Source organism: Ranitomeya imitator, chromosome 2 (assembly GCF_032444005.1).
Source record: "Ranitomeya imitator isolate aRanImi1 chromosome 2, aRanImi1.pri, whole genome shotgun sequence".
NCBI lineage: Eukaryota > Metazoa > Chordata > Amphibia > Anura > Dendrobatidae > Ranitomeya > Ranitomeya imitator.
Window position 1 is genome coordinate 343,122,413 of NC_091283.1, and position 18,696 is coordinate 343,141,108.

At 46.5% G+C, this 18,696-nt stretch overlaps 1 protein-coding gene across 1 annotated transcript in view; it reads left to right on the top strand.

Annotated features, from left to right (window-relative positions):
* Positions 1-18,696, top strand: part of LOC138666518 (oocyte zinc finger protein XlCOF7.1-like) — a 196,296-nt gene that overhangs the window by 4,184 nt on the left and 173,416 nt on the right. Inside the window, exons 2-7 of the mRNA XM_069754734.1 lie at positions 5,794-5,897; positions 6,511-6,655; positions 6,785-6,964; positions 8,304-8,427; positions 8,511-8,608; positions 8,809-8,899. Of these exons, the coding sequence (XP_069610835.1) occupies positions 6,578-6,655; positions 6,785-6,964; positions 8,304-8,427; positions 8,511-8,608; positions 8,809-8,899 (571 nt within the window). The 5' untranslated portion in view covers positions 5,794-5,897; positions 6,511-6,577. The remainder of the gene's footprint in view (positions 1-5,793; positions 5,898-6,510; positions 6,656-6,784; positions 6,965-8,303; positions 8,428-8,510; positions 8,609-8,808; positions 8,900-18,696) is intronic.

The following is an 18,696-nucleotide window of genomic DNA, read 5'->3' on the forward strand; positions in this document are numbered from 1 at the left end:
GCAATGCAGGCACAACGACGTTACTTCATCACACCTGTAGTATGGAGCCTCAGTACTCACACTGCACAGACTGGAGCAGCGCACCTCGGAAACAGGGTTGGGTGAGTAGTGTGTGATTTTTTTTTTTTTTTTTTTTTTAAATACCAGGAATTGTTGTTCATATTAAATGAAGGGCTGTGGGGAGCCCCATACTGTGTGGGAGCCCGCCTTCTGAGCTACATAGGCACACAGGAGAACAAATTCTTAGTGATAAGTCAAATAGGAATAAGTAAGTAAGAAATACAGACCTTTGGTCTATCTGATTGCAGACTTGAAGTGATACGGCGTCGTGTGTCAGGAGGGAGACATCAAATTGTACGTTCTGAAGGAAAGCAAAGATATAATGGCAATGGGAATTTGGATTCCAGGCATGGAACGTTGCAGAGACAAAGCAGGTCTAGGTCCTTAGCTCAGCGCCAGAAGACCTAATTAAAGGGATAAAACTTTGCTATGGTGTGCAGCAGAATGAGGTCCTTGGCTCATGCCAGGAGGCCTACTTAAACTGTACAGAACTCTGCCTAGATGGGCAGGAGGCCTAATGAAAGGGGATTAAGTTAAAGGGACACTGTCACCTGAATTTGGAGGGAACAATCTTCAGCCATGGAGGCGGGGGTTTTGGGTGTTTGATTCACCCTTTCCTTACCCGCTGGCTGCATGCTGGCTGCAATATTGGATTGAAGTTCATTCTCTGTCCTCCATAGTAGATGCCTGCACAAGTTAATCTTGCCTTGCGCAGGCGTGTACTATGGAGGACAGAGAATGAACTTCAATCCAATATTGCAGCCAGCATGCAGCCAGCGGGTAAGGAAAGGGTGAATCAAACACCCAAAACCCCCGCCTCCATGGCTGAAGATTGTTCCCTCCAAATTCAGGTGACAGTGTCCCTTTAAGGAAGGATTCATTAGTTTAGATGAACGACAGTATTGCCAAACTGGGACACGAGTTCTTCTACGGAGAGCTGAAGATGCATTTAAACAGCAAGGAGTGTGTGGCCCTCATCGAATGGACTTTGTGAGTACTAGTGAGAAGTCGTACCGCTGCACCTCAGCCAGTGAGGTCCTCACAGATCAACTGGGAGCTTTGAGTACCTCTAAAGCAGTGGTCCCCAACTCCAGGCCTCGAGGGCCGCCAACAGTGCAGGTTTTCAGGATTTCCTTAGTATTGCACAGGGGTTGGAATCATCACCTGTGCAGATGGTCACATTACCACCGATGCAATACTAAAGAAATCCTGAAAACCTGCACTGTTGGCGGCCCTTGAGGCCTGGAGTTGGGGACCCTTCTCTAAAGGGTCGTAGCGACACAATTCAACCTATATAGTTCCCACAGTGGATGATAGGCCTTCACTACCTTGTAACAAAATTTATGTACCACCACATGTTACCGGAAAGTTCCTGACTCTACATAATGTAGAACAAGCATTCATAAAGTGTAGTGACTGCTTTCTGATGTATATACTTCTCATCAAGTTCTTCTTAATTAAGTAATAATCTTTATTTTCATAAAGCGCTAACATATTCCGCAGTGCTTTACAGTTTGCACACATTATCATCGCTGTCCCCGATGGCGCTCACAATCTAAATTCCCTATCAGTATGTCTTTGGAATGTGGGAGGAAATCTGAGTACCCGGAGGAAACCCACGCAAACACGGGGAGAAAATACAAACTCCTTGAAGATGTCCTTGGTGGCATATGAACCCAGTACTCCAGTGCTGCAAGGCTGCAGTGCTGACCACTGAACCAGAACGTTAATTTCGGACTTTGGTCCCACTCATTCATCTACATACCATCTGGTCCGGACCTGCCAAGTACAACAGCATCATGCAGTCTGCAGAGTCAGGAGATATGATCACTATATATACATACACACACGTCAAAATTGTTGGTACCCCTCGTTTAATGACAGAAAAACCCACAATAGTCACAGAAATAACTTGAATCTGACAAAAGTAATAATAAATAAAAAATCTATGATAATGAACAAATGAAAGTCAGACATTGCTTTTCAACCATGCTTACATAGAATTTAAAAAAAAACCTCATGAAATAGGACTGGACATAAATGATGGTACCCCTGAAAATAATGTGACCAAAGGGACATGTTAAATCAAGGTGTGTCCACTACTATCACAGGTGTCACCAATCTTCGAATCAGTGAGTGGCCTATATATAGGGCTACAGATACTCACTGTGCTGTTCGGTGACATATATGATTTTTTTTACTTTCAAGGTTGGTGGGGCCCAATTACAGCTATTGCGGTGGGACCTGTCATTTTTATCTATGCCCCTGTGTATAAGATAATAGTATAATAAGGTTGACTTACCGAATATTGTGCAGTCACTCTGTTTTCTCTATAGTGATGGATATTTTTTGTTGCTAAAACTGATTTTTGTTTTCCAGTTAAACCTTGTTGTAACTCCTTACCGACCTCCGCCGTACTATTACAGCGGAGGTCGGATCCCCTGCTTTGATGCAGGGCTCCGGTGCTGAGCCCACCTCAAAGCCGGGACATGTCAGCTGTTCTGAACAGCTGACGTGTGCCTGCAATAGCGGCAGGTGAAATCGCGATTCACCCGCCGCTATTAACTAGTTAAATGCCGCTGTCAAACGCTGACAGCGGCATTTAACCGGCGCATCCGGCCGCGCGGCCGGAAATGAGCGCATCGCCGACCCCTGTCACATGATCGGGGGTCAGCAATGTGTCAGGATAGTAACCATAGAGGTCCTTGAGACCTCTATGGTTACTGATGCCGGCCTGCTGTGAGCGCCACCCTGTGGTCGGTGCTCATAGCAAGCCTGCAATTCAGCTACGGAGCAGCAATCTGATGATCACCCCCCTTTCGCCCCATTCAAAATAAAACTATAAAAAAAATCAAACCTACACATGTTTGGCATCGCCGCGTTCAGAATCGCCCGATCTATCAATAAAAAAAGGATTAACCTGATCGCTAAACAGCCTCGCAAGAAAAAACGCCAGAATTACAGTTTTTTGGTCGTCGCGACATTGCATTAAAATGTAATAACGGGCGATCAAAAGAACATATCTGCACCAAAATTGTATTATAAAAAGCGCCAGCTCGGCTCGCAAAAAATAAGCCCTCACCTGACCCCAGATCACGAAAAATGGAGACGCTACAGGTATTGGAAAATTGCGCAATTTATTTATTTTATTTTTTTTTTTTTCTTTTAAGCAAAGTTTGGAACTTTTTTTTACCACTTAAATAAAACGTAACCTGGACATGCTTGGTGTCTATGAACTCATAATGACCTGGAGAATCAAAATGGCAGGTCAGTTTTAGCATTTAGTGAACTTAGTAAAAAAGCCAAACAAAAACAAGTGTGGGATTGCACTTTTTTGCTATTTCACCACACTTGGAATTTTTTTCCCGTTTTCTAGTACACGACATGCTAAAACCAATGATGTCGATGAAAAGTGCAACTTGTCTCGCAAAAAACAAGCCCTCATACGGCCATATTGACGGAAAAATAAAAAAGTTATGGCTCTGGGAAGGAGGGGAGTGAAAAACGAGAACGCAAAAACGGAAAAGGGCAAGGTTGTGAAGGGGTTAAACACCTCTGATTAGTGTGATCATACCACATACAAACCTCTGATGGCTTCGGTGATGCACTGTACTTAAGGTACCGTCACATTAAGCGACGCTGCAGCGATATAGATAACGATGCCGATTGCTGCAGCGTCGCTATTTAGTCGTTGTGTGGTCGCTGGAGAGCTGTCACACAGACAGCTCTCCAGCGACCAACGATGCCGAATTCCCCTGGTAACCAGGGTAAACATCGGGTAACCCGATGTTTACCCTGGTTACCATTGTAAATGTAAGCGCTGGTCGTAAAGCAGAGCGGTGACGTCACCGCTGTGCTCTGCTTTACGGCCGGCCGGCGCTGACACAGTGCAGGGAAGCTGACACCGGGGGACGCGACAGACATCGGAATGTAAGTATGTAGTGTTTTTTTTTTTTTTACATTTACAATGGTGACCAGGGTAAATATCGGGTTACTAAGCGCGGTCCTGCGCTTAGTAACCCGATGTTTACCCTGGTTACAAGTGAACACATCACTGTATCGTCGTCACACATGATGATCCAGCGATGTCAGCGGGTGATCCAGCAACTAAATAAAGTTCTGGCCTTCTAGCTCCGACCAGCGATGTCACAGCAGGATCCTGATCGCTGCTGCGTGTCAAACACAACGATATCGCTATCCAGGACGCTGCAACGTCACGGATCGCTATCGTTATCGTTCTAAAGTTGCTCAGTGTGAAGGTACCTTTACTGTAGTGCCGGGTATCATCTCTGCCTGTCAGTGTAATTCTAACAGCCCCATACACAGGAGATAAGTGTTGGCTGAACGGTCATTTGACAGACCGCTTCTCTCCTGACTCCCCCATGCACACAAATATTCCAGCTTTCCTGTGGTCTGTAAGAGCGTATCCAGACTCCTCTAGGGGAGGATTAGCCTCTGAAATTCAGGATGCCAGGTCCTTCTCTGCCTTGACATCATCTGTCGGGAGGCCCCCAAATACATTATATAGTCGCCCAAATCCGTGCTTTCATGCAACTTTAATGTGTATGGGGGCGATAAAAGGTAACTTATTGGACCCTACCTCTGGCACGACCTAATAGACCTCCGTACATTGCAGGCCCAGACACCATTATTAGGCATGTAAGTATCGCAGTAATTAGGCCGCGTCATACTATTGAGTACTCGGGGGAGGAGGGGATTCAGCCGGACTCTTAGGGTATGTGCACACATTGCGGATTCTCTTCGGTTCCACAGCGTTATTTGCAGTGCAGAAACGCTGCAGATCCGCAATTGATTTACAGTACAATGTAAATCAATGAGAAAAAAAATGCTGTGCACACTTTGTGGAAAATCCGCTGCGGAAACGCTGCGGTTTAAAATAAGTAGCATGTCACTTCTTTTTTGTGAATCTGTAGCGTTTTTGTACCCATTCCATTATAGAAAACCGCAGGGGTAAAAAACGCAGCAAATCTGCAAAAAAACTGCAGCAAAAACGCACAAAACGCTGCGGAACCGCACAAAAAACGCGACAAATCCGTAGGTGCATTTTCTGCCAGGAGAGGCAGAATCCGCACCAGAAATTCCTAAGCCTAATCCGCAACGTGTGCACATAGCCAAAGGCTATGTGCACACGTCAGGATTCTTTGCAGAAATTTCCTGAACAAACCCGGACATTTTCTGCAGGAAATCCGCATATGGTTTTTTTTCGCGTTTTTCTCGCTTTTTTTTGCAGATTTTTCGTGTTTTTTTTCCGGAGCTTCCCAATGCAATAAATAGCGGGAAATCCGTACAAAATTTACCGCGATGCGTTTTTTTTTGCGGAAAAAATGCAACATGTGCACAAAAATTGCGGATTGCATTCTATTAATAGGATTCTTAATGGATGCATTTTTTTTTCGTGGTTTTATCTAGTTTTTAAAAAAAAAACGTGAAAAATCCGGAACGTGTTCACACAGCCTTAGATGCCATGTTTGCTTTTCACATCAGCTAGTGGTTAAACTACCAGGGTATTTGTTGTAGCCGTACCTCTGCCGTCCCTGCGGTGTACATCTATGTTCTGGGACCCAAAAGGGTTCATTTCAGTTAAAAACAAATGTTTAAAGTGTTAAAAATTAGCAAAATGTGTCTTCTGCGTTTTCATGGTTTTTTCTTTTTACAAGAATTGTTGGTGCCAATTTCCTTTTAAAAAATTTTAATATCTGCTTTTTTCACCAGAACTCTCCAGGCTTCTAATTTTACCACACTGAATTTTTCACATTTCTCGCATGGTCTTCTGACTGCAGCACTGCAAGTTTCCTTGTGTGGAATCTTCTGTGAAGGTGAGCTGACTTCTCTCTTTTTACATAGGAAAACTTAAGGCCAGAAATGAACCCTATAAAACACTGTTCATGGAGACTTTGGGATCAGATCATTTCTGTCCTCGATCTTTGTGCAAAACAGCTTTTATAAAAACCTCAAACTTCTGTGTGTGAATCAGACCTGAGATCTAACGTGATAGAAGATTACAGTGCGGGGAAGACGGGAAACCTTCATATAGACGGCCGGTGGTGATGGAGTCAGTGACGGACTCTGTTTCTAGAGCCGCATTAGAAGATGAAGATGTCGTCCTCATCATGAAGTAGTCTTTTCTCCTGTCACGTGTAATGAATATCTCCTGCAGTATTGTGAATGCCGATTCCAGTGTCGGTAAATGAGACGAGAATTAGCGTTATGGAAGATGAGTCTATGAGAAACGTTTTCAGCTGCCGACTCCGAGGAAGAAACTGCTTGTTGTCTGTGGCCTAAATATATAGATTTTATTAGTAGATGTAAAGAAGAAAACTAAATACTGTAAACTAATAAATCTGATATGTTTCCCTTATTATCTCCAGTATTTGTATTATTATACAGGATTTTTATGATGTAACATTGGCTCATCTTCTTCTCATTCAGGTACAATATCGGATCCTCTCAGTGAAAATCTTCTCTATAATTAACTTTCCTGATTTACCCATCAAACATGGATATGAACAGAGACAAGTTGGCGGAGAAGATATTACACCTCACCCTAGAGATCCTCTTCCGGCTTACTGGAGAGGTGAGAGATTCTGATGACGTCACATTACATCATTCTTATCTATGGGAATAATAGATGGACAGAACTGGAGAGGTGAGGACTCTGGAAATGTCTGTAGTGAGATTTATTAATGTGTCTCTCCATAACCAGGATTACACAGTAGTGAAGAAGACCTCTAGTGAGCGCTGTCAGGACCCTGTGTCTGAGGGATGGGGAAGACCTCTGAGCCCAATCACTTGGCCTCCACCTCACTCCCTGATACATGAGGACATAAATTACCAGAAGATCCTAGAACTCACCTACAAGATGATTGAGCTGCTGACTGGAGAGGTGACACTGCTGGGAATGCTAGGACATTAAACCTTAACCCCTTCATGACCTTGGGATTTTTTGTTTTTCCGTGTTCGTTTTTCACTCCCCTCCTTCCCAGAGCCATAACTTTTTTATTTTTCCGTCAATTTAGCCATGTGAGGGCTTATTTTTTGCGGGACGAGTTGTACTTTTGAACGACATCATTGGTTTTAGCATGTCGTGTACTAGAAAACGGGAAAAAAATTCCAAGTGCGGTGAAATTGCAAAAAAAGTGCAATCCCACACTTGTTTTTTGTTTGGCTTTTTTGCTAGGTTCAATAAATGCTAAAACTGACCTGACATTATGATTCTCCAGGTCATTACGAGTTCATAGGCACCTAACATGTCTAGGTTATTTTTTATCTAAGTGGTGAAAAAAAAAATCCAAACTTTGCTAAAAAAAAAAAAAAAAAAATTGCGCCATTTTCCGATACTCGTAGCGTCTCCATTTTTCGTGATCTGGGGTCGGTTGAGGGCTTATTTTTTGCGTGCCGAGATGACATTTTTAATGATAGCATTTTGGTGCAGATACGTTCTTTTGATCGCCCGTTATTGCATTTTAATGCAATGTCGCGGCGACCTAAAAAACGTAATTCTGGCGTTTCGAATTTTTTTCTCGCTACGCCGTTTAGCGATCAGGTTAATCCTTTTTTTTAATTGATAGATCGGGCGATTCTGAGCGCGGCGATACCAAATATGTGTAGATTTGATTTTTTTTATTGATTTATTTTGATTGGGGCGAAAGGGGGGTGATTTAAACTTTTATATTTTTTTTTTTTATTTTTTTCACATTTTTTTTAACTTTTTTTTTTTTTTTTTTTACTTTTGCCATGCTTCAATAGCCTCCATGGGAGGCTAGAAGCAGGCACAACGCGATCGCCTCTGCTACATAGCAGCGATCTGCTGATCGCTGCTATGTAGCAGAAATGGAGGTGTGCTGTGAGCGCCGACCACAGGGTGGCGCTCACAGCCACCGGTGATCAGTAACCATAGAGGTCTCTAGGACCTCTATGGTTACCATCCTGACGCATTTCCGGCCGCCCGGCCGGAAGCGGTAGTTAAATGCCGCTGTCTGCGTTTGACAGCGGCATTTAACTAGTTAATAGGTGCGGGCAGATCGCGATTCTGCCCGCGCCTATTACGGGCACATGTCAGCTGTTCAAAACAGCTGACATGTCCCGGCTTTGATGTGGGCTCACCGCGGAGCCCTGCATCAAAGCAGGGGATCTGACCTCGGACGTACTATCCCGTCCGAGGTCAGATAGGGGTTAATGCTATGAAGGGATCAGGGGGATGACAGTATCATTGTATGTGTCAGGTTCCTATAAGGTGTCAGGATGTTGCTGTCTATTTCTCCATGGAGGAGCGGGAGTATTTAGAAGGACACAAAGATCTGTACAAGGACGTCATGAAGGAGGTTCCCCAGCCCCTCACATCACCAGGTAATAGACAGGACTAAATACAGATGGCCTATAATTATCTGTATGTTATGAATTAATTTAGTCCCTGTATGTGTTTCCTCCAGATCTATCCAGTAAGAAGACAAAACTAGAGAGATGTCCTCGTATAATTTTTCCCCAGGACTGTAAACAAGAAGATCCCAATGTTCCTCAGGATCATCAGGTAGATGGAGAGAAGGTGTCATGAGATCTCCCCTATGATGTGTAGATGGCTGTGAGGGTCTTGTGCTCAGTCTTGTTTTTTTCCACCAGTATTATATGTTTTATACTTGTGTAATGAGAACGGTGGAGATGGCAGGATTAGAGCTGATCATAGATGTGACTTCTCCATCTCGTCTGTGACTTTTACAATATTTGTTTCAGTGTGAAGATCTGACCCATAATAATACTACAGAGACATATGTGAGAGGTGATGAGTGGTGTAAAGAGGAGATTCCTACATATGACTACCCAGGTGAGTAGTTACCACTAAATACAAAGAAGTCATAGATTCTTCTCAGTCACCGGCTGTGGCTGCTTTATCGGTGGTGTACAAAGAAGTCACAGATTTCTGTCACCGGCTGTGGCTGCTTTATCGGTGGTGTAGTCCGACAGCATCACAATCGAGTGATTACCATTTTGCCTCTAAACCACAACACACCAAAAACTGTTCAAATGACTTTGGACATTGAAAGCTCTCTTCTATAGAACTTACAACCTGGAAGATCCACCTACCCCTAGGGATTAGAAGGTGCTGACTGTTACCTGCCCAGATCTTTAAACTGCAAAGCAAAATGACAGCATATGTAGAATGTGCAGACAAGTTAGAAAATCAGTTGAAGAAAAATATTATGTTGGGCCTGTAAGAGAAAGCGGAGGGTAGTGATGCTGTTGGCTTCCTTGATCCCTGATATCTTATTGGATGAATCTACCTTCTCTCCCTTCTGTGCTTCTGAATGTGCTCATATGGTCCCTACAAGACCAGGTCCAGTCTTTTTGGCCAAACTTCCCTTTTATGATCGACAACATTAAATGTGCAGTGCGGCCAAGTGTGAATTTCTATACATTAAGAGCAGAGTTTCCATTTTTCCTCATTTTTTTCAATTTCTTTTAAAACCAACTATCTTCAAGGAGGATTGTGATAAACTACATAAAAAACACTACACCAGTGCCATGATATATCTCTAAGCTGTGCGTGGTTGATGGCTGTAATATACATTTATTCACGCCTGCAGATTTGTTGGCAATGCTCGAGCCCTGGTTTCACTCCATGTCATTAATCCCATTATGTTTTCAATCCTAAGTAATTCAGATTACTGCACAATCTCCTAAAATGGGGAGCACTAATACTTTCTCTACTCTTCTGGTCAGGACTCATAGTAGCTCCAATGGTCCACCATAAATGAGTGTAACTTCTCCATTCATACATACGTTGTTGTTGCGGATGTAACATTTTTTTTTTCTATGTCTTTTGTTTTTTACAGGTTCAATCTCTAATAGTTTGATAGTGGTGGGATTTGCCTGCCTTACTGTAACTCCCTGGTAGCCTTTAACCCCTTTCCCACCTGAGACGTATCCATAATTCCCTGTGACCTGTGCCTTATTGACCTGGGACGTTTGGATACGTCCTGGCAACTTTGCACACACACAAGTTGTGCGCGCGATCGCTGCTGGATGTCAGCTGATTCTAACAGCTGACACCTGGCACTTAGTGCCAGGAGTGGTCCCGCACTGCTCCCTGCACTTTAACCCCCTAAATGTTGCGATTGAACTCGGCAGAGGGAAGATAGCCCATCTGCCCTTGGATTGGAGACCTTGCAAAGTCATCGCGGGGACCCAATCGTTGCCATGGTGACCCAATGTCATCATGACAACATCCAGGTCACCAGAGCTAGCAAAGATGCTTGCTCATGCTCAGAGCATGATCGGCAACTTAACCTGTCACTGCAGCGCTGACAATTTGCATCCCCATGCTATTCAAGCGATCAGCCTGCCAAAAGTGATAGTCCCATAATGGGTCAAAGTAAAAAAAGTAATACATTTTTTTTTTTTAAATATTACAAAAAATAATAAAATAAATCTAAATACACTGCTCAAAAAAATAAAGGGAACACTAAAATCCCACATCCTAGATATCACTGAATGAAATATTCCAGTTGTAAATCTTTATTCGTTATATAGTGGAAGAGAGTGTTGAGAACAATAAATAAAACCCTTCTGCTGGGTTGTTGCCCTCCTACGGCCCCATCCACATCTGGTGTACTGGCCTGTCTCCTGGTAGTGCCTCCAGCCTCTGGACACTACGCTCACAGACACAGCAAACTTTCTTGCCACAGCTCGCATTGATGTGCCATCCTGGATGAGCTGCACTACCTGAGCCACTTGTGTGGGTTGTAGAGTCTGTCTCATGCTACCACGAGTGTGAAAGCACAACCAACATTCAAAAGTGACCAAAACATCAGCCAGAAAGCATTGGTACTGAGATGTGGTCTGTGGTCCCCACCTGCAGAACCACTCCTTTATTGAGTGTGTCTTGATAATTGCCAATAATTTCCATCTGTTGTCTATTCCATTAGCACAACAGCATGCGAAATTGATTGTCAATCAGTGTTGCTTCCTAAGTGGACAGTTTGATTTCACAGAAGTTTGATTTGCTTGGAGTTATATTCTGTTGTCTGAGGCTATGTGCACACGATGCGGATTTTGCTGCGGGTCCGCAGCAGTTTCCCATGAGTTTACAGTACAATGTAAATCTATGAGAAACTGAAAACGCTGTGCCCAAGCTGCGGAAAAAAAACGCGCTGAAACGCAGCAGTTTACATTTCGCAGCATGTCAATTCTTTGTGCGGAATCCGCAGCGATTTTACACCTGCTCCATAATAGAACACCGCAGGTGTAAAACCGCAGTGGAATCCGCACAAAAACCGCTGTAAATCTGCAGGAAAAACGCAGTGTATTTGCCCTGCGGATTTATTAAATCCGCTGCGGAAAAATCCGCAGAGGACCATTCTACGTGTGCACATAGCCTATGTGTTCCCTTTATTTTTTTGAGCAATGTATATTGCACCCATATTTAAATATTTTTGTGAATAAAATCTAAACAATAAAAGTACACATATTTGGTATCTCCGAATCTGGAAAGACTAAACCTATGAAACTGTCCCACTAGTTAACCCCTTTAGTGAACACCATAAAAAAAAATTAAAAAGAATGCAAAAAACAATGCTTTATCATCATACTCCCAAACAAAAAGTGGAATAAAACGCAAAAATAAACCGGATGTAAATAATCATGGTACCGCTGAAAACGTCATCTTTTCCTGCAAAAAACAAGCCCCCATATAGCTCCATCAGCGGAATAAATAAGTTATAGCTCTCAGAATAAAGCAATGCAAAAATAATATTTTTTTCTATAAAATAGTTTTATTGTGTAAATGCACCAAACCATAAAAAAATAACTGTGGTATCGCCATAGTCGTACTGACCAGAAGAATAAAACTGCCTTATCAATTTTACCACACTTGGAACGACATAATCCCCACCCCAAAAAAAGTCCCTAATTTGCTGGTTTTTGTTCATTCTCCTCCCAAAAATCGGAACAGAAAACGATCAAAAAATGTCATGTGTCTGAAAAATGGTACCAACTCGTCAACTCGTTCTGCAAAAAACATGCCCTCACTTTACTCTTTGGGCCAAAATACGGAAAAATTAGAGCTCTCAAAATATGGTGATGCAAAAACTAGTTTTACTCTGTCGCCTCATTTGGGGGACACAGGTGTTATGCTGCTGTCCACTAGGAGGCAACACTATGCATAATCTGAAAAAGATTAACTGTGGCTCCTCCTCTGCTGTATACACCCCTGGACAGCGTCAGCCTTCTCCAGTTTTTGCTTAGTGTCGCATAGGAGGCACACCTGAAGATTTTTTTTTTTTTTTTTACTCCGTTTTTTTTCCAACGGGATTACAGATGAAAGAAAGAGGGTCTCCTGTGAGACTCCCGGCATGGCTCCTTCCTCGGCCCCCTATTACGGGGTGCCCAGTTGAAGTAGAGATGGCTATTCCCCATGTTGCTCCTTCCCCAGTCCCTCGGGTGCTGGTTCGAAGTCGAGACCCCTCTCCTTCCCCAATTCCTTTTGGTTTCTGGGTTGAGGTCGAGGCGAGGATAAAGGTCCCTGAAGGTGTGACAACCGCACCCTCCCTAATCCCCCTCTGGGGGTATTAGGTTGAGACACCTCAGGTAGGGCCTGTACAGGCAGCACCTGTACAGGCAGCACTCTACAGCTCCCAGCAATGGGCCAGCACACTGCGCCTGCATCCAGGGACCCCAGCCCAGCTGCGGGCTCCTGTTGGGGCCGGGGGGAGTGCAGGCAGGCATGGCACAGACAGACACAGGGCTCCCTGCACCCCTGTCTCTGCGGCAGCATCAGCTCTTTACTGCCTCAGGGAGACCCCAACCAGGCTCCCCCTTCCGCTTATAGCCCCACCGCCATCCTGCCTTTAAATCCGGGGGGTACGGTTCAGATCCAACCCCCTCCCGGACTTTCGCGCCGGCCTGGAGCCCTTCTGGGCATCAGGCATCTAATTTAGGCCCCGACTTTGGCCTAGCTGAAGCCGTCGCCTCCTCTCCGCCCTCCGGCCCGCCCCCCGGATGACAAATATGACTCTATAGTGTCATAAAGGGGGTAGATCGAGACAGAAAGGGCGCGTTTTCACACAGCCTTGCCGCCTTTTTCCTGCTCTCCACCCCTTCTCCTCCTTCCTCTCCTTTCTCAGCAGCCATTTTTCTGCTGTAGATTAACCCTGCATCTCCCGGTCTGTAGGACCAGGACCAGGCAGCCAGTCTCCGGGGGGGACAGGACTGTGGATCTTCGGCGCTGGACCTAGGGGCACACTGGTGGGGTAAGATCACAGCTGGGTTCTTTACTCAGCTGTGAATTCATGTTAGCTATAAGGCTCCCCTATAGGTTTTCTCTACCCCTGTAAGGTCCTCTGCCGGCAGCCCTTCTGCACTGTGTGCACTATGCCGGGCTCAAGGTCCAAGAGAACCAGGCAGAACTGCTATGATGCATTCTGCACAGCCTGCGGGACCGCTCTCCCCAGTGGCAGCACAAACTCACATTGCCAGAACTGCATACAAACTAATGTGTCAGAGCCCCAAGAAGCCCCTGCCAATGCCTCGGTGTCTAATGCCACGCCGGAATGGGCTACTCAGATATCGCAATCTATGACGCAGTCTATAGATAACCTAACCTCCACATTGCTTCAGGCTCTGCAGGGTCATGCCTCGGCTATGACTGTTACCCAGCAAAGGGAGAGCTTGACTCAGGAACAAGATGACCCTGGCACATCCACGTCTAAGTCAGGACGCAAGCGGACCCATAGATCAAGTCCATCTGCGTCATCCCATAGCACACGGTCATCCCCCTCTAGGGAGAGACACCGTAGCTCCAGGTCATCTAGACCGTCCCATTCCAGGGACAGACAATGCAGATCTCCGCAGTCCCCGACCAGAGAAGACCTCCTCCCCAGCTCACCCAGCAGGGGACGCCTCAGTGATACACAGGATTCGGAAGGCATCTGCGACTCTGACTCAGACAGGGAAACGGAAGGGTCCCTGATCCCAATTCCTCCTAGCAATACAGGGCTAGTTGAGGACATAATCTCTTCCATCCATCGGGTGCTTGACATTTCTGATCCGCCACCAGAGGCCGCAGAACATAAGATTTCCTTTGCAGGACCTCTGAAGCCGCCTAAGGTTTTCTCTAACCACCCAGAGTTTAAGGCGATCTTTAAGAAGCAGCTCTCACAGCCTGAGAAAAAATTCGCTAATCGCAAATATCTGGAGGCGAGGTACCCCTTCCCACAGAAGGACACCAAGGAATGGACAGATCCACCCGAAGTGGACCCCCCAGTTTCTAGGCTAGCAGCACAGACCCTCCTTTCACTGCCAGATAGCTCAACCCTCAGGGATGCAGCAGACCGGCAGGTAGAACGCATGGCTCGTTCAATTTTCGAGGCAGCAGGAGCATCCCTGGCTCCCGCGTTCGCCTCCGTTTGGGCTGCCAAGGCCATTCTGACCTGGGTAAAAAATTTACAAGCTCTCCAAGCATCCGCTCCTGAGCTGTCGGACCAAGCGGTTCAAATAGCAGTTGTAGCAGACTACATGCTTCATGCAGCTCTGGATTCAGCAAGGGGAGTAGCGGGGATAGCATCAAACATCATCACAATATCCTCTGGCTACGGGAATGGAAAGCGGATGCAGCTTCAAAGAAGTCCCTCACGCACCTCCCCTACATCAGTGGGTGACTTTTCGGTGAACAGTTGGACACTATGATATCCAACGCTACAGGGGGTAAGAGTACTTCTCTTCCCCAACTCAGACCTAAACGCGCTTACAAGAAGCGTAACCAAACTCGATTCCGATCCTTTCGGAATTCCTCGGGCTGGTCCGTCTCGCGTCCAGCACAAAATCGTAACCGTTCCCCACGCAGGGACAACTCACGATCGACGCAAAGGTCAGACAAGACCTGGCAGTCAAGAGCAGGCCAGCCTAAGCCCAGAGGAGGAAAATCTCAGACTTTCTCCTCATCATGACTCACGGACTCCGGAAGACACCACACCAGTAGGCGGCCGACTTTTGCTCTTTCATCAAGTCTGGCTGCCTATTACAGAAGACAGGTGGGTCGGGGAACTAGTGTCTTCCGGATACAAAATAGACTTCACATCCAACCCACCGGACCGATTCTTCCTCTCTGTCCCCCCAAAACCGCCAGCCAAGGCTCGTGCCTACCACCAAGCGGTCTCCTCACTTTTTCAAGCAGGAGTCATAGTACCAGTCCCCACGACCGACCGCTTCCGAGGGTTCTACTCCAATCTGTTCGTAGTTCCCAAGAAAGGAGGCAGCGTACGGCCCATACTGGACCTAAAACAGCTAAACAAATATGTACGTGTCCATCACTTCCGCATGGAGTCCCTTCGGTCCATCATTGCGTCCATGGAGAACGGAGAATATCTCGCCTCCATAGACATAAAAGACGCATACCTGCATATACCCATTGCACCTGCCCATCAGAGGTTTCTCAGGTTCGCAATAGGCTAGGACCACTACCAATTCGTGGCTCTCCCTTTCGGACTTGCCACGGCTCCCAGAGTGTTCACAAAAGTCATGGCAGCCACCATGGACGTCCTGCACTCCAGAGGCATAGTAGTCGTTCCATACCTGGACGATCTACTCATCAAGGCTCCCGCCTTCAAGGACTGCGAGCTCAGCGTCTCAATCACAACCGATGCTCTCAGTCGCATGGGCTGGTTAATCAACCTACAAAAGTCATCACCAACCCTGAGTCAGTCCCTGACCTTCCTGGGAATGCTATTCAACACCTCCAGGGGTCTAGTGCTTCTTCCCAAGGACAAGGCACTGGCTCTCCGCCTAGGAGTTCGCACCCTCCTCCGCAAACCCCCTCGATCTCTCCGGTTTGCCATGAGAGTCCTCGGCAAGATGGGGGCAGCAATAGAAGCGTTCCCATTTGCCCAGTTTCACCTCAGGCCTCTCCAACTAGCCATTCTCAAGTCCTGGGACAGGAATCCATTTTCTCTCGACAGGGAGTTCCAGCTAACGTTGTCAACCAGGAGGTCCCTGCACTGGTGGCTCAAGCCAACTTCGCTAGCAAAGGGGAAATCCTTTCTCACAGGTCAATGGAAGGTTCTGACCACCGACGCGAGCCTGACGGGTTGGGGTGCGGTGCACCTACACCACAGGGCACAGGGCAAGTGGTCCCCAGTGGAAGGGACCATGCCCATCAACATCCTGGAAATTCGTGCCATCCTCCTGGCATTGAGGGCCTTCCATCACTTACTGGCAGCCTCTCCCATCAGAATACAGTCGGACAATGCCACGGCCGTGGCATATGTGAATCACCAAGGCGGGACCCGCAGTACCCAGGCGATGCGAGAAGTGTCACACATCCTCCGCTGGGCGGAGGACACAGGGTCAGTTCTTTCAGCGGTCCACATTCCGGGTGTGGACAACTGGGAAGCAGACTTCCTCAGCCGACAGGGAATAGACTCGGGAGAGTGGTCTCTCCATCCTGAAATTTTTTTTGCCAGATCTGTCACCGCTGGGGAACCCCAGATGTGGACCTAATGGCATCCCACTTCAATGCCAAGGTCTCCAACTTCATGGCCAGAACACACGATCCGCGGTCGCTCGGAGCAGACGCTCTGGTTCAGGACTGGACTCAGTTCCAGCTCCTGTATATTTTTCCACCTCTCCCCCTGATATCCAGAGTGGTGAGGAAGATCAAACAACAGGGAGTTCCAACCATCCTAATTGCACCGGACTGGCCCAGACGTACATGGTACGCCGACATCGTACAACTTACAGCAGACGCCCCCTGGCGTCTCCCCGACCGCCACGATCTTCTATCACAATGCCTGTTCTACCACCAGAACTCAGGGGCTCTCAATTTGACGGCGTGGCCCTTGAGACCTGGGTTCTAACCCAGGCAGGGCTCTCGGTGGACGTCATTGGAACTATGATCAGGGCATGGAAGCCAGCCTCTGCCAAGATTTATTACCGTACCTGGAAAGCTTTCTTTACCTGGTGCGAATCTCGTGGCCAGATACCACTCCCTTATTCTCTACCCAAAGTACTTGGTTTTCTCCAATCCGGTCTGGAGGCCAGGCTGTCGCTGGGCTCGCTTAAGGGCCAGGTGTCAGCCCTCTCAGTGCTTTTTCAAAAGCGCATTGCTACCAAGCTGCAAGTAAGGACTTTCCTTCAGGGAGTTTCCCGTTTGGTTCCCCCCTACAGACGACCACTAGAAACGTGGGAGCTTAACCTGGTCCTGACAGCATTGCAGGAACCACCCTTCGAACCCCTTGAGGAGGTCCCGCTACGCCTTCTCTCCCAGAAGGTGGTTTTCCTAGTGGCAATCACCTCGCTACGCAGGGTGTCTGAACTGACAGCACTCTCCTGCAGACGGCTCTTCCTGGCTTTTCACCAGCACAAGGTAGTTCTTCGTACGGTACCATCCTTCCTTCCAAAGGTTGTGTCCAACTTCCACCTCAATGAGGAAATTTCATTACCATCCCTTTGTCCGGTCCCGGTTCATAGAGTGGAGAAGGCTCTGCATACGCTTGACCTTTTCAGGGTATTGAGTATATACGTGTCTAGGACTGCGTCCTTCCGGAGGTCTGCTTCTCTTTTCCTCCTTCCGGAAGGCGGCCACAAGGGTCTGCCAACTTCCAAAGCTACCCTTGCCAGGTGGATCAAATCCACCATACAAGAGGCCTACCGCCTTAAGAATTCTCCTCTTCCAGCCGGTATTACGGCACACTCTACACGGGCGGTAGGGGCCTCCTGGGCCATTCGGCACCAGGCTTCGGCACAACAGGTGTGTAAGGCGGCCACTTGGACTAGCCTACACACGTTTACTAAACACTACAGGGTTCATACCCAGTCCTCAGCGGACGCGAGCCTGGGTAGATGTGTCCTGCAGGCGGCGGTGCCCTAAGTATAGGGGCCTGTCTGCACAATATTCGTCCATTGCTTCCCACCCAGGTACTGCTTTAGGACGTCCGATGGTCCTGTGTCCCCCAATGAGGTGACAGAGTAAAGGAGATTTTTGTGTACTCACCGTAAAATCTCCTTCTCTTAGCCTCTAATTGGGGGTCACAGCTCCCACCCTGTTTGCCCTTTTCGGGCTGTTGTTACTGTTGAGTTCTCATATTGTTCCTTGAGCTCGTACATAGTGGCCTTCTTATAGGCATGCCTATGTTATTCATGTTACGTTCCTCCTACTGCTTTTGCACAAAACTGGAGAAGGCTGACGCCGTCCAGGGATGTATACTGCAGAGGAGGAGCCACAGTTAATCTTTTTCAGATTATGCATAGTGTCGCCTCCTAGTGGACAGCAGCATAACACCCATGGTCCTGTGTCCCCCAATTAGAGGCTAAGAGAAAGAGATTTTACGGTGAGTACACAAAAATCTCCTTCTTGCAATAAAAAGCATTTTGGTTTTTTTAAATTGTAATTTTTATTGAAAATGTTTCAAATTTTACAGGAAAAGAAAAAATAATTAGGCATTTTAGATTTTTCACTTTCATTTATAGCTTAACAACCAATCTTATACTATAGTAATAGTTAAACATTTTCAAGTAAATAAAGAGTAAGATTTTACTAACAAACACACAGATTCGGACAAAAGGAAAGGGGGGAAATGATGTGGAATGTTACCATCATGTGGAAGGATAGTTATATCCTTCTCATAGAAG